This window comes from Cervus elaphus, chromosome 23 (assembly GCF_910594005.1).
Source record: "Cervus elaphus chromosome 23, mCerEla1.1, whole genome shotgun sequence".
In the NCBI taxonomy this organism is placed as follows: Eukaryota; Metazoa; Chordata; class Mammalia; order Artiodactyla; family Cervidae; genus Cervus; species Cervus elaphus.
Genome location: NC_057837.1, coordinates 25930743 through 25955249, shown reverse-complemented (window position 1 = coordinate 25955249; position 24507 = coordinate 25930743). Strand labels below are relative to the sequence as shown.

At 38.6% G+C, this 24507-nt stretch overlaps 1 protein-coding gene across 1 annotated transcript in view; it reads right to left on the bottom strand.

The window, feature by feature from the left end:
• The window catches only part of GPR158 (G protein-coupled receptor 158), a 290632-nt gene that overhangs the window by 129441 nt on the left and 136684 nt on the right, over positions 1-24507 (bottom strand). The window contains exon 3 of the mRNA XM_043884892.1: positions 18281-18383. Coding sequence (XP_043740827.1) covers positions 18281-18383 — 103 coding nt within the window. The remainder of the gene's footprint in view (positions 1-18280; positions 18384-24507) is intronic.

Here is a 24507-nt window from a genome sequence, read left to right as displayed (position 1 = left end):
AGACCACTTTCTCCCCTACAAATTCATCGAAAGAACATTTGAACGCTGAGCAAACTTCACAAAACAACTTCTGACCGCTAGCAGAAGACATCAGGCGCCCAGAAAAGCAGACCATCGTCTTCGAAAGGAGGTAGGACAAAATATAAAAGATAAAAAGAGAGACAAAAGAGCTGGGACAGAGACCCATCCCGGGAAGGGAGTCCTATTAGAGGAACTTTCCAAACATCAGGAAACCCTCTCACGGGCGGGTCTGGGGGAAGTTTTCGAATCTCGAAGGGCAACCTAACTGGGAGGAAAAATAAATAAAACTCACAGATTACATGCCTAAAAGCAACTCCCAGCTGAAAAGTACCCCAGACATCCGCATCCGCCACCAGCAAGTGGGGGATGAACGGAGAGGAGCAGGCGGCATTGCTTAGGGTAAGGACCGGGCCCGAATGCCCTGAGGACAATCGGAGGGAGCTAACGTGAGATAGCAACTTAAACTGTGGGATAGCGAGAGAGAGAGAGAAAATTAACCTGCCAGCCGTTTGCAGAACAAAGGGACTGAGCAATTCCAGAGAAGAGCTAGCCAGTGGTGGACAGGCCCATCCCCACCGAAGGCAGGAGGCAGGGGGGAGGGGAAAGGGGCAAACTCGGCCCCAGAGACGGCACCCCCTACCAAACTGCAAACAGGCCTCCATTTTTTAACCAAAGACTTCCTGAGATTCTGGATGGTCGACATCCGCCGGGAGGGTCTCCGCTAGAGGCCAGCTCCCAAGAATAGACACAAGGCGCACGCACCTCACTGGCGCATGCAGAAACTGAGGCTGGGACCGCAGAGGGGAGAAGGCGCACCACACCCGGGGAGAGTGCGTCCGTCAAGCTCCTGGCTGCCTGAGCTGCTCCGGCCGGGGAAGGCACAAAACGCAGGTGCAACCGAATCTGTGCTTTTGTGTAGTACCTGAAAACTGGAACCGCACGCAATGCAGGACCCACTCCATATGGAGCAGCCGGGAGCCTGAGCAGTGTAGACGGGGAGAGCATACACCAGTGAGAGAGAGCAAACCCAGTGTGGCCGGAACACTGTGAGTGCTCCCCACACACAGCGATATCTGTCTGCAGCGCCCCTCCCTCCCCGCAGCACAACTAAACCAGCGAACCTAAACAAGAGACCACCTCCACCAGCCTGTGTCAGGGCGGAAATTAGACACTGAAGAGACCGGCAAACGGAAGCCAAATAAACAAAGAGAACCGCTTCAGAAGGGACCGGTGCAACAGATTAAAATCCCTATAGATAACACCGACTACACCAGAAGGGGCCTATAGATATCGAGAAGTGAGAGCTGGAATGATGAGCTATCTGAAACTGAACCGAACCCACACTGACCGCAACAGCTCCAGAGAAATTCCTAGATATATTTTTACTTTTTTTTTTTAAATTAAAAAAATTTTTTTTCTTTTCTTTTTTTAATTTTTTCTCTTTTATTTTCCTTTAAAATTCCCTATTACTCTCCCATTACTCCTTAACTTTCATTTTCATTTTCATATATTTTTACTATTTTTTTAATTAGGAAAAAAAAATTTTTTTCCTGTTATATTTTTTTTCTCTTATTTTCTTTTAAAGTCCTCTATTACTCCTTAATTTTCATTTTCATTTCACTATAACCTTGCCAAAAAAAAAGGAGAAGCCCTATTTTTAAACTGAAATTCATATATATTTCTAAATTTTTTTGTTTTTGTTTTTAATATTGTATTTTTAAGAGTCTAACCTCTACTCTAGGTTTTTAATCTTTGTTTTTCAGTATTTGATATCAATTTTGGACATTTAAGAATCCAATATTCAGTACCCATTTTTACTCAGGAGTGTGTTGATTACTCTCTCCCACTTTTGACTCTGTTTTCTACCTCAGAACACCTCTATTTCCTCCCTTCCCCTTCTCTTCCCAATCCAATTCTGTGAATCTCTGTGGGTATCTGGGCTATGGAAAACACTCTGGGAACAGACAACTGTGTAGATCTGTCTCTCTCCTCTTGAGCCCCCCTTTTTCTCCTCTTGCTCATCTCTATCTCCCTCCTCCCTCTCCTCTTCTTCATGTAACTTTGTGAACCTCTCTGGGTGTCCCTCACGGTGGAGAATCTTTTCACCATTAACCTAGAAGTTTTACTATCAGTGCTGTATAGTTGGAGAAGTCTTGAGACTACTGGAAGAATAAAACTGAAATCCAGAGGCAGGAGACTTAAGCCCAAAACCTGAGAACACCAGAAAACTCCTGACTACAGGGAACTTTAAGTAATAAGAGACCGTACAAAAGCCTCCTTAAACATGCAAATCAATCAATGTAATACACCACATTAACAAATTGAAAGATAAAAACCATATGATTATCTCAATAGATGCAGAAAAAGCCTTTGACAAAATTCAACATCCATTTATGATTAAAACTCTCCAGAAAGCGGGAATAGAACATTTCTTGCATCTTCTCAATCTTTGTCTCCAGGCTATTTATCTGTAACTCCATTTTGTTTTCAAGATTTTGGATCATTTTTATTATCATTATTCTAACTTCTTTTTCAGGTAGATTCCCTATCTTCTCCTCTTTTGTTTGACTTGGTGGGCATTTTTCCTGTTCCTTTACCTGTTGGGTATTTCTCTGCCTTTTCATCTTGTTTAGATTGCTGTGTCTGGAGTGGGCTTTCTGTATTCTGGTGGTCTGTGGTTCCTTTTTAATGTGGAGGTTTCACCCAGTGGGTGGGGTTGGACGATTGCCTTGTCAAGTTTTCCTGGTTAGGGAAGCTTGCATTGGTGTTCTGGTGCATGGAACGGGATTTCTTCTCGCTGGAGTGCAATGGAGTGTCCAGTAATGAGTTTTGAGATGGGTCTATGTGTTAGGTGTGACTTTGGGCAGCCTGTATGTTGACGCCCAGGGCTATGTTCCTGCGTTGCTGGGGAATTTGCGTGGTACATCTTGCCCTGGAACTTATTGGCTCTTGGGTGGTGGTTGGGTTCAGTGTAGGTATGGAGGCTTTTGGATGGTCTCTTTTTACTTGGGAATAGAAGGAACATACCTCAACATAATAAAAGCTATACATCACAAACCCACAGCAAGCATTACCCTCAATGGTAAAAAATTGAAAGCATTTCCCCTGAAATCAGGAACAAGACAAGGGTGCCCACTCTCACCACTACTATTCAACATAGTGTTGGAAGTTTTGGCCACAGCAATCAGAGCAGAAAAGCAAGTAAAAGGAATCCAGAGAGGAAAAGAAGAAGTGCAACTCTCGCTGTTTGCAGATGACATGATCCTCTACATAGAAAACCCTAAAGACTCTTCCAGAAAATTACTAGAGCTAATCTACGAATATAGTAAAGTTGCAGGATATAAAATTAACACACAGAAATCCCTTGCATTCCTATACACTAACAATGAAAAAACAGAAAGAGAAATTAAGGAAACAATACCATTCACCATTGCAACAAAAAGAATAAAATACTTAGGAGTATATCTACCTAAAGAAACAAAAGACCTATACATAGAAAACTATAAAACACTGATGAAAGAAATCAAAGAGGACACAAACAGATGGAGAAACATACCGTGTTCGTGGATTGGAAGAATCAATATTGTCAAAATGGCTATTCTACCCAAAGCAATCTATAGATTCAATGCAATCCCTATCAAGCTACCAACAGTATTTTTCACAGAACTAGAACAAACAATTTCACAATTTGTATGGAAATACAAAAAACCTCGAATAGCCAAAGTAATCTTGAGAAAGAAGAATGGAACTGGAGGAATCAACCTACCTGACTTCAGACTATCCTACAAAGCCACAGTCATCAAGACAGTATGGTACTGGCACAAAGACAGAAATATAGATCAATGGAACAGAATAGAAAGCCCAGAGATAAATCCACAAACCTATGGACACCTTATCTTTGACAAAGGAGGCAAGGATATACAATGGAAAAAAGACAACCTCTTTAACAAGTGGTGCTGGGAAAACTGGTCAACCACTTGTAAAAGAATGACACTAGAACACTTTGTAACACCATACACAAAAATAAAGTCAAAATGGATTAAAGATCTAAATGTAAGACCAGAAACTATAAAACTCCTAGAGGAGAACATAGGCAAAACACTCTCCGACATAAATCACAGCAGGATCCTCTATGACCCACCTCCCAGAATATTGGAAATAAAAGCAAAACTAAACAAATGGGACCTAATGAAACTTAAAAGCTTCTGCACAACAAAGGAAACTATAAGCAAGGTGAAAAGACAGCCCTCAGATTGGGAGAAAATAATAGCAAATGAAGCAACAGACAAAGGATTAATCTCAAAAATATACAAGCAACTCCTGAAGCTCAATTCCAGAAAAATAAATGACCAATCAAAAAATGGGCCAAAGAACTAAACAGACATTTCTCCAAAGAAGACATACAGATGGCTAACAAACACATGAAAAGATGCTCCACATCACTCATTATCAGAGAAACGCAAATCAAAACCACAATGAGGTACCATTACATGCCAGTCAGGATGGCTGCTATCCAAAAGTCTACAAGCAATAAATGCTGGAGAGGCTGTGGAGAAAAGGGAACCCTCTTACACTGTTGGTGGGAATGCAAACTAGTACAGCCACTATGGAAAACAGTGTGGAGATTCCTTAAAAAACTGGAAATAGAACTGCCATATGACCCAGCAATCCCACTTCTGGCATACACACTGAGGAAACCAGATCTGAAAGAGACATGTGCACCCCAATGTTCATCGCAGCACTGTTTATAATAGCCAGGACATGGAAGCAACCTAGATGCCCATCAGCAGACGGATGGATAAGGAAGCTGTGGTACATATACACCATGGAATATTACTCAGCCATTAAAAAGAATTCATTTGAATCAGTTCTAATGAGATGGATGAAACTGGAGCCCATTATACAGAGTAAAATAAGCCAGAAAGATAAAGAACATTACATACTAACACATATATATGGAATTTATAAAGATGGTAATGATAACCCTATATGCAAAACAGAAAAAGAGACACAGAAGTACAGAAGACTTTTGAACTCTGTGGGAGAAGGTGAGGGTGGGATGTTTCGAAAGAACAGCATGTATATTATCTATAGTGAAACAGATCACCAGCCCAGGTTGGATGCATGAGACAAGTGCTCGGGCCTGGTGCACTGGGAAGACCCAGAGGAATTGGGTGGAGAGGGTGGTGGGAGGGGGGATTGGGATGGGAAATACATGTAAATCCATGGCTGATTCATGTCAATGTATGACAAAACCCACTGAAATGTTGTGAAGTAATTAGCCTCCAACTAATAAAAAAAAATAAATAAATAAAAAATAAATAAATAAATGGAAAAAAATAAAATAAAATGTTAAGTTCCTAGAGAACAGGAACATGAATTATATACCTCTTTATATACTTTGCACGAAACACAGTAATTTACACATACTGGATAGTTAGGAAATAAATGGCAATGATCAAAGTGATTACTCATAAGAATAAATTAACTGATCTGTAATACGAATGTATAGTTGAAAATAACATTCAACCCAATAAATCTTTATGGTCTCCATTTATGCATAAAAATTTATTCAAAATTATATTTTTCAAGATGCTAGATATAAACTAGTGGAGAAGGCAATGGCACCCCACTCCAGTACTCTTTCCTGGAAAATCCCATGGGTGGAGGAGCCTGGTGGGCTGCAGTCCATGGGGTCACAAAGAGTCAGACACGGCTGAGCTACGTCACTTTCACTTTTCACTTGCATGCATTGGAGAAGGAAGTGGCAGCCCACTCCAGTATTCTTGCCTGGAGAATCCCAGGGACGGCGGAGCCTGGTGGGCTGCCGTCTATGGGGTCGCACAGAATTGGACACGACTCAAGCGACTTAGCAGCAGCAGCAGACATAAACTAGAAAGATATGTTAAGAATATAAGCTATTACTTATTGACTTTTAGAAATCTGCTTGGATGATAACTTGATTCTGAGCAACTTGAAATATTCTCCATGCATAGAATCTCAATGATGATGACGTCAATCACTTAGTTCTGTCTGACATTTGTGACCCCATGGACTGCAGTACACCAGGCTGTCCATTACCAACTCCTGGAGTTTACTCAAACTCATGTTCACTGAGTCGGTGATGCCATCCAACCATCTCATCCTCTGTCGTCCCCTTCTCCTCCAGCCTTCAATCTTTCCCAGCATCAGGGTCTTTTCAAATGAGTCAGTTCTTCGCATCAAGTGGCCAAAGGATTGGAGTTTCAGCTTCAGCATCAGTCCTTTCAACGAATATTCAGGACTGAGTTCCTTTAGGATGGACTGGTTGGATCTCCTTGCTGTCCAAGGAACTCTCAAGAGTCTTCTCCAACACCACAGTTCAAAAGCATCAATTCTTTGGCACTCAGCTTTCTTTACAGTCCAACTCTTACATCCATACATGACTACTGGAAAAACCTTTGCTTTGATTAGATGGACCTTTGGTGGCAAAGTAATGCCTCTGCTTTTAAATATGTTGTCTAGTTAGGTCATAACTTTTCTTCCAAGAAGCAAGCATTTTTTAATTTCATGGCTGCAGTCACCATCTGCAGTGATTTTGGAGCCCCCAAAAAATAAAGTCTGTCATTATTTCCACTGTTTGCCCATCTATTTGCCATGAAGTGATGGGACTAGATGCCATGATCTTAGTTTTCTAAATGTTGAGTTTAAATTTAAGCCAACTTTTTCCACTTTCCTTTTTCACATTCATTAAGAGGCTCTTTAGTTCTTCTTCACTTTCTGCCGTAAGGGTGGTGTCATCTGCATATCTAAGTTTACTGATATTTCTCCAAGCAATCTTGATTTCAGCTTGTGCTTCATCCAGCCCAGCATTTCTCATGATGTACTCTGCATAGAAGTTAAATAAGCAGGGTGACAATATACAGCCTTGACGTATACCTTTCCTGATTTGGAACCAGTCTGTTGTTCCATGTCCAGTTCTAACTTTTGCTTCTTGACCTGCATACAGATTTCTCAGGAGGCAGGTCAGGTGATCTGGTATTCCTATCTCTTTAAGAATTCTCCACAGTTTGATGTGATCCACACACTCAAAGGCTTTGGCAGAGTCAATAAAGCAGAAGTAGATGTTTTTCTGGAACTCTCTTCCTTTTTCGATGATCCAGTGGATGTTAGCAATTTGATCTCTGGTTCCTCTGCCTTTTCTAAAACCAGCTTGAACGTCTGGAAGTTCATGGTTCACGTATTGCTGAAGCCTGGCTTGGAGAATTTTAAGCATTACTTTACTAGCGTGTGAGATGAGTGCAATTGTGCGGTAGCTTGAGCATTCTTTGGCATTTCCTTTCTTTGGGATTGGAATGAAAACTGACCTTTTCCAGTCCTGTGGCCACTGCTGAGTTTTCCAAATTTGCTGACATATTGAGAGAGGCACTTTCATGCATCATCTTTCAGGATTTGAAATAGCTCAACTGGAATTCTATCACCTCCACTAGCTTTGTTCGTAGTGATGCTTCCTAAGGCCCACTTGACTTCACATTCCAGGATGTCTGGCTCTAAGTGAGTGATCACACCACTGTGGTTATCTGGGTCATGAAGATCTTTTTTGTATAGTTCTTCTGTGTATTCTTGCCACCTCTTCTTAATATCTTCTGCTTCTGTTAGGTCCATACCATTTCTGTCCTTTATTGTGCCCATCTTTGCATGAAGTGTTCCCTTGGTATCTCTAATTTTCTTGAAGAGATCTCTAGTCTTTCCCATTCTATTGTCTTCCTCTGTTTCTTTGCACTGGTGACTGAGGAAGCCTTTCTTACCTCTCCCTGCTAAACTTTGGAACTCTTCATTCAAATGGGTATATCTTTCCTTTTCCCCTTTTGCCTTTTGCTTCTCTTCTTTTCACAGCTATTTGTAAGGCCTCTTCAGACAACCATTTTGCCTTTTTGCATTTCTTTTTCTTGCAGATGGTCTTTGGGAAAGCAGAATCCCAATCTGCTTTGCTAAAGCTTAAAAACAAAGATGATACTCAGAACTTTCAGATGAAATAAATACTAACTGAAGACAAACAACAGTTATGAAGAGCTATTAGCTTTGGCAATAGCAGCTTTTAAGTTCATTAGATGGGTGATCAAATAAGCTGCCTTGAGCAAAAGTACAGAGGATACTAGGAGAATGTTACAGTAGCACCAAGGAACACTGGTGAGTCTAAAATATTCACCTGTAAACATGGGCCCATTGAGAGAAATTGTGACAATTGGTAAACACTGTGTTAACCTATCTGCTTACTTAATTCTTTTACACTGACATCAGAACAACACAAAACTGGACATTTTTGTTTATATCAGTAAAATTTTATATTTACATAAACTAGTAAAAACATAAACTTCAGATGGGTAAGTAAACCATAGTACATTTACCCAATGGAATTCTATGTAACAAAACTGTTCAAGAAAACTGTTTATACTATTTCAAATGAATATAATATACCAAATATACCAAGTTTTTAAAAGATCATATATAGACATTTGTATAAAAACTATAAACTTAAAGAATTAAATTAACAACAGATTTTCAAACAACTTTTTAAATTCTACTTTTCTATGCATTCCAAAGTTTCTTTTTACTGTGTGTGCAATACTAATAATAAAACATAAATATTTAAAACGAGGACCCTCTGGATAGCAATCAGCAACAAAGAGGATTTTTGCTCCAAATCCCAAAGAACTAATTAACCCACCAATGCTACAATTACTGAAAACTTTTAGACTTCTGAAATTCTGAAGATATTCTATTTTCGTAGCTTTAAATTTTGATATATTTCAAAATGTACCCCAGGGCTTCCCTTGTAGTTAAGACAGTAAAGCATCTGCCTGCAATACAGGAGATCCAAATTTGATCCCTGGGTTGGGAAGATCCCCTTGAGAAGGAACTGCTACCCACTCCAATATGTTTGCCTGGAGAATTCCATGGATAGAGGAGCCAGGCAGGCTACAGTCCATGGGGTCACAAAGAGTCAGACATGACTGAGTGACTAACACACAAAAAAAATGTACCCCAGAAAGTTTTCTTCCTATGTTTTATGGAAGAAAAACACTTAGTTTCTGCCTGCTTTAGAAAAGAATAAGGAATGAGTTAAAGGGGGAAGGGTGGATTGAAGCAGCAGTTACAAATTTCAGGTCTTCACAGTATAAACACAAAATAGAAACGTCACTAAGGTTTTGCTGATTAGGATTCTTAAGTGCCAGTAGTATAAAACTGTGTTTTCTCAAGAGCAAAAACACAACTTTCAGACATTTGAATATCTGGATACAAATCATGCCTACCCATGAAGGCCTGTTATACCTTAAAGCTCTTACCTTTGACCTTAGTTTACCAATACTGGGGAGCTTCCCTGGGTTGGGAAGATCCCCTCAGGGAAGGGAATGGCTACCCAATCCAGTATTCTTGCCTGGAGAATTCCATGGATAGAGGAGCTCGGCGGGCTACAGTGGAGTCGCAAAGAGTTGGACAGAACTGAGCAACTAACACTTTGAATTTTTTCTCTAATACTGGACAGTGAGCATATGCTATTCAAGATGGCCTTCATTTTTTGCTTGTGGGTACTGCAATATGTTCTGGGAAGATGTGGGTCTATCTTAAAAACTTAGATACCTCACTTTTTTACTCATTTCTTCTTTTGTCCAGTTCTAAACAACATCTGGCACAGGGTCAGTGTCCAGTAATATTTTTTGACAGATGGATTTTCAGACACTTAAACCAATCAACAAATGAGTTGATCAGAGGTCACTTCTTGGAGGTATTGTGGCCCTCAGTGCTAGGAACTGGTCACAGCAGAAGATTATAGTTGGGACCTTTGCAAGAGCAGCTACACGTGCTGTATGTCACAGACCCCTTCTTCTTTCCATTCCACAGGCATGAGTTAAAAAGATGAGTCACAGACAATGAACAGAACCCAGCTGGTAGTAACAAAGAATCAAGCCAGACATTAAGGGTTCAGCATTAGCTCTCCTACAAATAATGCTCATCTGAAATCATTATTAGGGTAAACATCCTCTTTTCCATACACATATTTGATTTTTCATTAGAACTGGAGGGAACATGTTCATCAATCAATGTTTGGAGTTAACATGCTGCCATGAGCTCACGTGGGAAGATATATTTGTTGTTCATTATTTCACATATTTAGGATGATAAAGTAATCTGCCTCTGGTCTCCAGCTTGATAAAATCACATCCAAAAATTAAGTGGAAATAGGTACAAGCACATGAGTAGCTCCAGCAAATTCAGGAGCTGTCTGGGTATATTTGGTTCAATATTTATAACATTCACAAGGAGAGAACAGTTACCCAACCGTGGTGATGCTTATACCGCTATCCATAAAGACTGCTACTGTTGGGACATGAATACATATTTGCATATCCTAAAATCAGGATTAGCTACTATATATTCACGTACTTATATCAAGAATGGCTAGCTGTAACAATAAGCTCAAAATGAAGCCCAGTGCAAAACTTTAATTTATATTTCCTATGAATACAGTCAATCTTTCCCTATAAGGTTACATATATATCTTCTATTCACTTTTCTATTGTCTTCTGGATTTTTATTTCTTGTAAGTGACTTTAGTGATCTTTTTCTTTGGATAAAAACACCACCTTAGATAGATCTTGGAATAATTCTGATCTGAATTATAAAATTATTAAACACCGGTGGATTATTTTGCCTCTAGACAATTTATTCATTCAATCCCCAGAACATCTAATACACAATAAAAAGATTAAGTTCTCCATATTCATTTTAATATAATAATCACTATAATCAGAGGATATCATGTTATCTCAATTATTCCTCATAACTTCCAAGAATAGACTTCACTATTCCTGATGTATGTATGAATAAGAGGAGAATCTCAGAATACATGAAAAACTTCCCAAGTCTCCTGTGAGTAAGTGGAGATAAAAGTCAAATCCATCCGCCTGACTCAAAGGACATCCTCATACAAAGATCCCACTAGATTATGAATTGTCTAAATCAGCAATCATTTGGGATTGTGAACAGTTTCCTCTAGAAAAAACACCATGGGGTACTACGCATGCTGGAATGAATGCTAAGTGGGAAACACGCAAAGTGTGGATGCATGCTCAGTCACTCGGTTGTGTCTGACTTTTTGCGACCGCGTGGACTGGAGTCCGTCAGGCTCCTCTGTCCATGAAATTTTCCAGGCGAGAATACTGGAGTGGGTTGCCACTTCCTACTCCAGGGAATCTTTCCAACCCAGGGATTGAACCTGTGTCTCCTGCATTGACAGGCGGATTCTTTACCACTGAGGCACTTGGGAAACCTGTTTACTAAGTGTACTGGCTTTCTATAACTGCTATAACAAATTACCAAACACTTGGTATCTTAAAACAACAAATTTACATTCCCTCTCATATGAAATATACAGTTGACCCTTGAACAACACAGGTTTGAACTGTGCAGGTTCACTTACATGTGGATTTTTCCACATGGAAACTTTGGAAAAATGTCCTATAGTACTGCATGATCGATAGTTGGCTAAATCCATGTGTGAGAAGGAGGGCTGACTGTAAAATTATACATGGATTTTTCAGCTTCACAGGGGCCAGTGCCTAACTCTTTGTGGTTAAAGAGTCACCCACCTATAGTTATATTCATCCTTGTATTTCTGTAGCTTGGAAGTCTGACATGGATCTCACAGGGCTATATAATCGATGTGTGCGCAGGGCTACATTTTCTTCTGGAGGGTCCAGAGACAGTCCATTTCCTTGCCTGCTCCAGCTTCCTGAAGCCACCTCCGTTCTTTGGCTTGTGGACCCCTTTCCTCCAACATCAACCACGGCAATGTATCATTTCTCTGCCATTTCCTGTGTCCTCACATCTGTCTCTGACCACAGCTGGGAATGGTGCTCTGCTTTCCAGGACTCGTGTGATTAGACTAGTTCTACCTGGATAATCTCTCCATCTCAGTATCTGCAATTTAATCACATCTGAAAAGTCCCTTTTTTGCCATGTGAAGCAGCATTTTCACAGGTTGTGAAAACTTGAAACTGCACATCTTTGGAGGTCTGAGGGGTGCTGTTCTACTTACAACAATGAGCTAATGTGTGAATGACTGACAGTCAAATTTCCCTGCCAGAGGTTTTTTGTTTTTTGTTTTTTTTTAATTTGAGGGTAGCTGATTGCTAACATAAGTGAATTTCCATTAGCAGTCTAAAAATATAAAACCATATAAACAAAAATAGTAAAATAAATTAAGAAATCTAATAAAATTTTAGCTAGTAGGAGAGAAAGAAGTTTTTGGGAGGACTGAGTATTTTATCTCTTAGCAGGGCCCATTTTAAGGATAAAAACTGAAAAAAATCTGGGACATGAAAATATGTTACTCTGCTGGGAAGTAAAGCAGATTCTAGTTGGAAGGGATGAAAATGGGCAAAATGTCTGAGGACAGGGGTAAGCAGAATAAACCCAAGCTTTCAAATAATAATCATAAACAGAACAATATTTTGAGCATTTAATATGTGTCAACTGCTATCACCAGAATTTTACATTCATTACATCATTTAGTTCCTTATTTATTCTATAAAGCTGATAGCACTATCACAAGTTTATATATGGCATAAGTGAAGTTTAGGCTAGTTAAATAATTAAGCACAGTACAAATAAGTAATAGAGCCAGAATTCACACCTAAATTAGACTTATCCCAAAGACCATGCTCTTAATTACTGTATTAAACTATGATAGAAATTCAGTTCTGAGATTAGCAATAAGGGAAATCCAATATGGTATGTTCCAATAATTGAATAGAATCAGTCAAAGACAAACAAGGTAAATATGATAGTTAATAGTCTAAGAAGGTTGGTGGCACTGGGAACTCTCCCACTAACAAATAACCCTATCTGCCAGATGTTTAGTGACTAGATTTCAATCCCTGTAAAGAGGATTCATGAAAGAAGATATTAAAAACTGAAAATTCGGCAAATGACTGACAAAAGCATAAGCCAAGACAGTTAAACAGAATTTTGCTGGAGTAAAGTGATTAGAACCAGATCACAAGGCTTAAGACCAACAGCAAAAGTAACGATGCTGATTATGAGAATACAATGTTGAGGCTCTTTTCATCTGTTCCAAGTTTGGGACTGGACTAGAGACTGCTGCTGGACTTAGTCTGCAAAAAGCCAAATATCTCTAGCTTTCCCAGTCATGAAACAGAACACAGATCGGGAGTGTGAGACCCAAGTGCTGCAAAAAGATTCACACCCCACAGACAGCTTAGCCTTGCTTAGCAGTTTGCTGGGAGCTCAGCATCTCTATATTGTACCTGCTTTCAAAGAGTTTCCCACTTTTTTTTCTTCCGAGACTACGTATTTTTAAAATCTCTGATTTTGGGGAGCCTTTGCTCCCCACCATCAACAGCCGCCAGCATCTACAAAGAAGGGGCTGTCACTTTCAGATGTGGGTCATTTGTAAGTTGGGTTTATCTGGAAATGTATGTCAGCTGAAGTCAATCCAAAAGGCAAGAGAGGTTAAAACTGAGAGGCTGGTAATGTGTCCACAAGAAAGAGAAATGAGATTGTACTGAAGACAGTTCATACTGTGACAGATGGATTTGAGGAAGATGAGCTTGTCATAAGCTTGTATCTCATCAACCTGGAAGTGAACAGCCTGGATCTGAAGAGACAGTTACATATCAGTACTTGGCGGTTCTGAAATCCTGCTACTATCCAGATGTCAGACCCTATTACCTCTTCTGTGACCACCAATCTAAAGAGAGATGCTAGGAACACAGTCTCTGGGCTGTCAGCACAGTTTTAAATCAAGTCATCTGAACAAATCTTTGTTGGTCTTTACAAGCCCTTTGTTTACTGTGGTCCTACATCTAAATGAAGATTTTAAATCACTTCATATTTTAACAGGATTTTTAACAGGAGTTGTAGCACTGACAACTTCTCTAATAGATTAAAACCACATCTTAGTTACTCTCTCTAAATGAGGTACAAGACTACAGGTGGGAATTTCAGATATTTTCTCTAGATTCACAGCTATAAATTAAATAAATTTTCAGGGGCATCTCTATTTCCTACATCCCATTTCCCCTAACAAGCAACTGATTTCCTCCTGTTACCTTTAATTTCTAAATCTCCTTCCTACTGCCCTTCTCAATAGAGCACCAGTTGTTACAGATTTTTGCTGTGCCATCTTCCTTCTGATCCATGTAGAATTCATTTTCCAAGAATTCTAGATTAAAAAATTGGTTATCCAAATATAAAGAGACAAAGTACTAAATACCAAGGATACTTAAGGATTCTCTATTTACATGGATCACTGATGTGCGTTAATATATGTGTGTATATTTGTTTGTTTGCTTATTCACTTATTTAACTACATCTATGAACACCTAAAGGAGAAGGCAATGGCACCCCACTCCAGTACTCTTGCCTGGAAAATCCCATGGATGGAGGAGCCTGGTAGGCTGCAGTCCATGGGGTCGCACAGAGTCGGACATGACTGAAGCGACTTAGCAGCAGCAGCAGCAGCATGAACACCTAAAATTCCATGAGCAGAGGAGCCTGGTGGGCTACAGTCCATGGGGTTGCAAAGAGTTGGACAAGACTGAACAACTGAGCATGCACGCTTATTATACGCCAAGTACTTATTAAGAACACTTATTATATGGCATGTACTGTGCTAGCTGTTTTACATACATTATCTCATTTTGGGGGTCTTCAATATCTTCTTTACCTTTGGCCCAAGGGATTCATCTGATCATTCCTTACTTCATCGTAACCTCGTCAAGACTATATGAAAACTGACCATATGAACTGCTTGGATATTACAATTAAAAACAACATATTATTCTGTTGTGTTTAGTGTCTTTATAATAATAAAAAAAAATACCCAAATCTATGAAAACTATTAAAGTTCCATGGGATCTAGAAATAAACTTTGCATATCTATAAAAAAAAAAACAACAAAAAAAAACATTAAAATGAAGAAATGTAGTAGAATTATAATCAAAAATCAAAAACATTTTTTAAAAGTTTGGATAGTCCTTGGTGGATACCTTAGTGAGTTATAACTTGTATTCCTTGGGCCAAGGAATGAATAATGTTAGATTTTCATGCAACTTGATGGCAAGGCCATCAGGAAAGATATTTTTGGTCAAACAGCATTTACTGACCTCAAATTATAACTTGTAGCCATCTTTCCGTTCTGTCATTGAGGCAGGCCAGTTCTAGTTAAATATGTGCTGAGGTCAAAGCTGAATCACAGCTACACCCAAATATAGCTCATCTTTCTGAAAACTGTGGCCTCTTTTCCTGGCTGTTGTGTGTACAACATGTAAGTTATTTAGGCTTATGAAGAGAAGCAGCCTCCTCTTAGAGTAGGTCAGTGAAAAACACTGGCTTTTAAAATAAGGAAGAAAGTAGGAGTGTGCAAATTAAATAAAGATAAGTTGTTAAAGGTTAACTAGTTTCTCCTGGTGGTGTTATAAGCAAATGGCACAGTCATTCTCTAGTTCTACAATATTTAGATGTTTTATTTCAGTCACATAGTGGGAGCTGAGAACAAATGTGGGTAAACCAGATACAAAATACCTTCACAGAACATAAGCTAAAACCTATTCCTTTAATCCTTCAGTGTTGAATCATATGTTCTGTCTGGACCATAAATGTGAAGAATGCCAAAGTATCTGGGCTATTGCCATGGTCTTGTACACACACACGCGCGTGCGTGCACACACACAAGGAACAGCACATCCATGCTGAAAATATATTATCATCACTGCTACTGTATTAGTTTTCTATTGTGGTGTAGTAACTTACTGGAAATCTACAGCTGAAAACACCTATTCAATCACTTCCCAGTTTCTGTTGATCAGAAGTCTGACACAGTGAAGCTGGGCTCTCTGCTCGGGGTCTCACTAGACTGAAATCAAGGTTTGGGCCAGGCTATATGCTCATTTGGAGCTCCAGATTCTCTTTTCAAAAGTATCCAGGCTGTTGGAAGAATTTACAGATCCTTGCATTTATAGAACTGAGGTCCTTGTATTCTTGCTGGCTGCCTGAGCTCTCAGTAGCCACACTGGGGTGCTAGCCACATGGTCCTCTCACAACAAGCCAGTTTACTTCTTCAAAGCTGGCACTAGAGTCTCTCTCCAGTCTGCTCCTATGGGAAGGAGTCTTATTGAATGCAATGTAAACACTTGAGCAACTGTACCATGACTTTTACTACATAACACTCCCTAGCAAGGGGGTGAGTTCATCTTATATTCACAGGTGCCACCCACACTTAAGGGGAGGGGATTGTACTACACATGTGGAAACAGAATTTGGGGGTCCATCTTAGAATCATGCCTACAACAACCATTACTCAGAACATGGGTTGAACCCTGTGAATCATATGACTTAGGAGAGAGCAAAATGTTACTCACTTCCAGAACCTAGAAGTTAAGTGGAAGCTGTCTCAAGATGAAGAACAGTACTTTCCAAGAGAAAAACCAAGAAAAAAAATCTATAAATGTCTGCGAAGTTTCCCAGAGGAAAGACACTCAGGTTTGAATCTCATGTATCCTTTGAACTACACCCAGTAGAGATGCAAATTCCTATTCAGACCAATAATGAGGCTGACAAAGATTTATGGATGACTATCTAAACTAATCCTGTACCTTGGTTCTAGCAACTCCAAACCCTAACTTCCCATAAAACCACCTCATTTTTCCATACACTCTTTGTTAATTACTATACCCAACAGCTGGCTACATGCTGATGTGAAAAAAAAATCAATATTCAAATAGCAACTTTGACAACTTCTAGAGTAAGATGAAAATGACCAGGTAAGCTTGATTCTAAAGTACCTGCATACCTCAAAGATATTATTAGTTTGTTTCTAGACCACTGCAACACAGTAAAATCACAACAAAGTGAGTCACATCAATTTTTTGGTTTCCCAGTACATATAAAAGCCATGTTTAGACCACCTTGCAGTCTATTAAGTGTACAACAGCAGTATGTCTAAAACAATATATACACTTTAATAAAAAAAAATGCTTTATTGCTTAAAAAGTTCTAACCATCATCTGACAACACAGAGTTGCCACGAATCTTAATTGGTAAAAAAAAAAAAAAAGGTACAGTATCTTTGCTGTGTGATACAGCAAAGCACAATAAAATGAGGTCTGCCTGTATAAGCCCTGTATCATCACCTCCCCTTGAATGCGGGTAGACCTGTAAATATGATGGGATAGTCTTTCCTTTGATTAGGTTTACATTACACGGCAGAGAGACAGGATAACACTCCCAGGACTTAATAGAATGATTACACTGTATGAGACTCTATATGAACAGGATTAGGAACTGGGGAGGTTTTCTTGGTAGCTTTGAAAAGTAAGGGCCACATGACTTGACCTTGAGGAGGCTTCTAGAAGCTGAGAGTAAGCCCAGACTGGCATCTACCAATAAAATAAGGACCTCACACACACAGGTGCAAGGAACCGAATTCTGCCAGTGAAGTGAATGAACTTGGAAGGAGTCTCTGAGCTTCAGATCAGATCACATTGCAGGCGACACCTTGATTCTGGTTCAGTGAGACCCTGGGCAGAGGAACCACTTAATGCTTGAATGAAAAGCTACCCAACTCAGGGCTGGTGCACTGGGAAGACCCAGAGGGATGGGATGGGGAGGAAGGTGGGAGGGGGGATCGGGATGGGGAACACATGTAAATCTATGGCTGATTCATGTCAATGTATGGCAAAAACCACTACAATATTGTAAAGTAATTAGCCTCCAACTAATAAAAATAAATGAAAAAAAAAAACTGTGTGATAATAAGACTGTGTTGCCTTAAGTTAATAACTCTGCAGTAATTCTTCATGTAGCACAGAGACCTAACATAAAAACAAATTGATACATAAATAAATTAAGCAAACTAGCAAAATTAGTTTTAGGAACTCTCTGTAGCAACAGCTCGCAATAACTGAATTCTAACTGGTCTCACCAAGCAGCAATATTATTTTTAGGCATTTAAAATGTATTGAAAATGAAAACATACCTAAAACAAACACATTTTTGGTGATATGCCAGAGGATATCGATATGATATGATATCAAGATGACACACGAAAGCAAAAACTCCTTAAGTGATGAAAGAAGGCCAAACCAGTGGGGATTTAATCATCTAACTTCAACAAGGTTAAAAGAAAATCTGAATAATTAATTATGACAGATATTATGGGTATGTACATATATGAACAGGACCAAAGGGCACTTACTCTGAAAGTTGTTGAATGAGAAGTCTCGAGGATGATAGAATCCTGCTTTGCAAATACACTGATAAGCTCCAAGCACGAATCCTAGGCCTTTAATCGGCATACACTATGAAGAAGAAAAGACAGCAGTACCGTTGATCATAGGTTATTTCACTGTATAAAGACCCACAGATATCCATCATTGCAAATGGTAACAGAACGATCACATTTTCCTGAAATAAAATCTCACTTTTGAACTTTTATTTTAGGTTTGTTTGCCAACAGACATTTTTTTAGAAGTAGCAAACTGAGTTTTCTTTCTAAATATATGCCATTACAGCTGCAGTTGCCATATATCTTTAACTCATTCAGTTGCCAGAGGAAGCAATTAGACACAGTTTTTTTAATACCTCAAATATCATCTTATTGCTTTAAGACACATTTCCTAAGCCTGTAAGAATATTTTTAAGTGATTCCATGCTACATATTTCCACCAACGCAAAGATAGGTAGGTAGGTAGATGGACAGACAGATATATAGAATTTAAGACGTGGAAACTGCCCTTATGAATTAAATAGTCATCAAACTTCTTCCTTGGGGAAAGAAATACAAATTGATGGACTAACAAAACAAGTAAACTTTAAAGTGCAAATTAGAAGAGGAAAAAAAGATAAATTAATGATCTGAAGCACTCTTTACCTAAAATCTGTTTCACAGACAAGTGTTCAGCATGTACCTAAACGTGACAAAAAACAATGACTGGCTTTCCAAATATGTCATACCAGGGGACATAATGGATATCTCCCAAAAGCTTAATATTGGCTTCTTTCAAAGATATCACTGAATTTTACCAAAATTCAGTTTAATATATTTCACTTATGCTACATTCAAGTACATAAGGAGGGAACAGCTTCTATTAAAATACAACTTACCAGTAAAACAAGGTGTTTCTAGAATTTGATCAACATTGAAATTTCTTCTCTGGTATCTGTCTACCTATATCCCAACCCTTTGCCTTTTTGCCAATTATAATCTATTAGAGGAGCTCAGAATTTAGTAAATTTAAAAGTTATAAAGTGTCCCTTTAATACAGAGGCCCTTGAGAGAAAATTTCAAATTATCAGAATAATAATCCCTCAATCTAAGTTCTAATGATTAGTAACAAAATCAACATTGCATATCTTGAAAACTCTAACAAACAGTCAGTAAGGTAGCAGGAGCTAATATATGCTCTAAATTCACAGGTTATAGCAAGAAAAATCTTTGGGAAAAAAGCTTTCTAAAATAATTTGACTATTTTATTTCATTATTACCTTTCTTTTTTCACCCAACACATACTTTGATCCAATTATATCTTATAACTGAAAACACATTTGTTAACCCAGAGCTAAACACAAGTTGGCTTAAAGCTCAACATTCAGAAAACTAAGATCATGGCATCCGGTCCCGTCACTTCATGGCAAATAGATGGGGAAATAGTGGCTGACTGTATTTTGGGGGGGCTCCAAAATCACTGCGGATGGTGACTGCAGCCGTGAAATTAAAAGACACTTGCTCCTTGGAAGGAAAGTTATGACCAACTTAGATAGCATATTAAAAAGCAGAGACATTACTTTGCCAACAAAGGTCCGTCTAATCAAGGCTATGGTTTTTCCAGTAGTCATGTACGGATGTGAGAGTTGGACTATAAAGAAAGCTGAGTGCTGAAGAATTGATGCTTTTGAACTGTGGTGTTGGAGAAGACTCTTGAGAGTCCCTTGGACTGCAAGGAGATCCAACCAGTCCATACTAAAGGAGATCTGTCCTGGGTATTCATTGGAAGGACTGATGTTGAAGCTGAAACTCCAATACTTTGGCCACCTGATACGAAGAGCTGACTCATTTGAAAAGACCCTGATGATGGGAACGACTGAGGGCAGGAGGAGAAGAGGAGAACAGAGGATGAGATGGCTGGATGGCATCACCGACACTATGGACATGGGTTTGGGTGGACTCCGGGAGTTGGTGATGGACAGGAAGGCCTGGCATACTGCGGTTCATGGGGTTGCAGAGAGTCGGACACTATTGAGCGACTGAACTGAACTGAACTGAAATACAAGGACAGGTAAGCACCAGTCAAGTAAACTGAGTTGGCAAGTACTTATGAAAGAATTATCCTGTGTGTAGAGAATTTATCCAGGACCTAAGTGCAATAACACATTTTACTTATAAAGATCCAGTGATAGAGCAGATCAGACCCTAGTTTTGAATTATATCAGTAAAAAGGCAATTATAACATTTACTTAGGAGAAGCACCAGTAGAAGAAGAGAATCTATTATTTGCGGTCAGCCAGAAAATATATATTTGAATTCTGACTTACTAGTTATGTGTATTTGGGGCTTTTCTTGTCATTTCTCTGAGCCTTATTTTTTTAACTGCAATCATTGTGTCAATCATTGAGTCAAATTCAGGTACAGTTTTAAGAAGGCAGAACTACCAAGATGTCTCAATAGCTGAAATAGGAAGAGAAGAATGAATGACTCCCAAGTTTTTGGCTTGAGCAACCTTAAGAATGGAGCTGTCATCAAGGAGCTAGGAAAGGCTACAGGTAGAATCAATATGGAGAAGAGAGCACAAAGCTCACTTTTTCAAATGTCAAATGTGAAATGTCTATTTGAAATTTAATCTCCATATCAAATAAGCAGTCTGATGAAGTAGTATGGAGTTTAGGAGAGATGTCTCGACTGTATAATTTGTGATCATTCACATAAAGATGATAGACAAAGCCATGAGGTCAGATAAAGCTAGATCAGTAAGGGAGTGCCTATGGGCAGTAAAGGAAATAGATTCAAAGTGATGACTCATGACACTCCAAGGTTAAAATGTTAGGCAGAAAGGAAGAAGTAAATGACACCAAGAAGACCAATTCAGTGAGGTATCATCATTTAGCTAAGTAGATTGTGAAACTAAGTGCATAACTAACATGGAATTTGTGAGTTACATTTATTAAGCATTCATCCAGCCAAGATATATCCAGGTAAACAAAGTCTTAGATACCAAGAATAGAGTAGTGTATATATATTCTTTGCCAACAAAGGTCTGTATAGTCAAAGCTATGGTTTTTCCAGTATTCATGTATGGATGTGAGAGTTGGACCATAAAGAAGGCTGAGTGCTGAAAAATTGATGCTTTTGAACTGTGGTTTTGGAGAAGACTTTTGAGAGTCCCTTGGACTGCAAGGAGATCCAACCAGTCCATCCTAAAGGAAATCAGTCCTGAATATTCATTGGAAGGACTGATGCTGAAGCTGAAACTTCAATACTTTGGCCACCTGATGCGAAGAGCCGACTCATTTTAAAAGACCCTGATGCTGGGAAACAGTGAGGGCAGGAGGAAAAGCAGGCAACAGAGGACAAGATGATTGGATGGCATCATCAACTCAGTGGACCTGAATTTGAGCAAACTCTGGAGCTGGTGAAAGACAGGGAAGCTTGGCATGCTATAGTCCATGGGGTCGCAAAGAGTAGGAAACAACGAGCAACTGAACAACAACAAAATAACCAAATGTATTTAGTGTACTTTAAATGCACTTTAAATAACCAAGGAGGTAAAAAATTTATAAACAGAAAAATACTGCTGAAAGAAATGGAGAAAGACAAAAAAAAAAAAAAAAAAAAGGAAACGATATCCAAAGGAAAGGGGTTCTAAGATGGTGGTATAGACTGACTACCAGCAAGGACACTTAATCAGTAATCAAAAACCTTCCGACAAGCAAAAGTATAGGACAAGACAGCTTCACTGGTGAATTCTACCAAAGTTTTAATGAAGATCTGATAATCTATGCAAAAAACTGGAGAGAAAGGAACACTCCCAAACTCATTTTATGAGGCCAGAATTACACTAGTACCAAAACCAGACAAGGATAACACAACAAAAGAAAACATAGGCCAATATCTCTGATGAACACATAACCAAAAATTCTCAACAAAATACTAGCAAACCAAATTCAATAATACATTAAAAGGATCACACACCATGATCAGTGGAATTGATTTCTCAAATGCAAGAGTGATTCAACATCTGCAAATCAATCAGCATGATTCACATTAACAACAACAAATCATAAGGTCATCTCGATAAATGCAGAAAATGCATTTGACAAAATTCAACATCTACTTATGATAGAAAAAAAAGACTCAACAAAATAGGTGTAGAAGGGATATATCTCAAAATAATAAAGGTCACATATGACAAACAACAAATACACAGCTAATATCACACTCAATGGTGAATAGGAAAAACTTTTCCTTTCAGATCATGAACAAGGCAGGATACCCACTCTCCCCACTTTCATCAACATAGTACTGGAATGTACAGCCACAGCAATTAGCTGAGAAAAATAAATAAGATGCATCAAAATTGTAAGGGAAATTATACAACTATCACTATTTGCAGATAACATGATACCATACCACAAAACTATAGTAGTCAAAACAGTATGGTATTGACATAAAAACAGACACAAAAATCAATGAAACAGAATAGAAAGCACAGATATAAACCCACACATATTTTGGTCAACTAATTTATGACAAAGAAATCAGAAGATACAATGAGTAAAGGATAGTCTCTTCAATAAATGGTGTCAGGAAAGCTAAACTGCTACCACACAAAAGAATGAAACTAGACCACTACCCTACACCACTTACAAAACTTAATTCAAAATGGCTTAAAGAATTGAATGTAATATTTGAAATCAGAAGCTCCTAAAACAAAACATAGGTGGCAATCTCCTGGACATCTGTAATATTTTTGTAGATCTGACTCCAAAAACAAGGGAAACAAAAGTAAAAATAAACAAATGAATCTCCATCCAATTAAAAGGCTTCTGTTCAGAGAAGGAAGCTGTCATCAAAATTAAAAGGCAACCTACTAAATGGGAGATGATATCTATAAATCATATATCCAATGAGGGGTTGATATAGAGAACTCAATAACCAAAAAAAAAAAAAAAAACTGCCATATGATTCAATAATCACACTTCTGGGTGTATACCTAACAGACTGAAGGCAGAGTCTTGAAAAGATATTCAAATACCCATGTTCACTGGAGCATTATTCACAGCTGCCAAGAGGTGGAAGCAACTCAAATGTTCATTAATGAATAAGTAAATAAAATGTGGATATACAGGCAATGGAATTATTATTTAGTCTTTAAAATAAAGAAAATCCTGTCATGTGCTACAACATGAACGAACTTGAGTACTTCATTCTCACTGAAACAAGCCAATCTCAGAAAACACAAATACTGTATGCTTCTATGTGGTATCTAAAGTGATTAAATTAACAGAAAAATAAAGTGGAATGGTGGTTTCCAGGGACTAAAGGAAGAGAAAAATGAGAAGCTGTTTAACGGGCATTGCAGGTGGATTCTTAACATCTGAGCCTCCAGGGAAGCCCAGGAATACTGGAGTGGGTAGCTTATCCCGTCTCTAGGAGATCTTCCAGACCCAGGAATCGAACCAGGGTCTCCCGCACTGCAGGCAGATTCTTTACCAGCTGAGCTACCAGGGAAGCCCCTATGTATTTTTATCACAATTTAAAAAAAGTTTTTAAGAGTTTAGAGAAAAATAGTATTTCTCCCTCAACAACAATTATATAAAGTCCACAGGGCATACTACAACACATAATTGCCATGACATATAATCCACCTGTGGAGAAAGAAATGGCAACCCACTCCAATATTCTTGCCTGGAGAATCCCACGGACAGAGGAGCCTTGAAGGCTTCAGTCCACAGTGTTTCAAAAGAGTTGGACACGACTTAGCAACTAAACAATATAATTCACCTAAACACCTGGTTAAACATAATTGCAGAGCAAAACCTGGCCACCTTGACAGTCATGATGATTTTGTATGGAGGTACCAAAGAGCAGGGAAATGGCTAAAATGAAGGCTAAAATTAGATACGTACAGGGGAAGTATTGTTTGGCATTTAATGGAAACAATGCTTGTGCCTAAGGATCATATTTACATATCATTCTGAAGATTAATTTGGACTGAAAGAAGGAGGCAAAAATGCAAATGCAATAAAATTTATATAATTCAAAAATCCTCTAGAAATCTTTAAATACCTTTTAATTTGTTTTACTTTGTTTTAGAATCTTCCTAAAATGTGAAACACTTTCTGGCTTCTCTGAACTGAACATCATGAACAGAATTTAACATTTCCTTCATGAGTCAGAATCATTACTTTGAACAATAGGTACTGAAT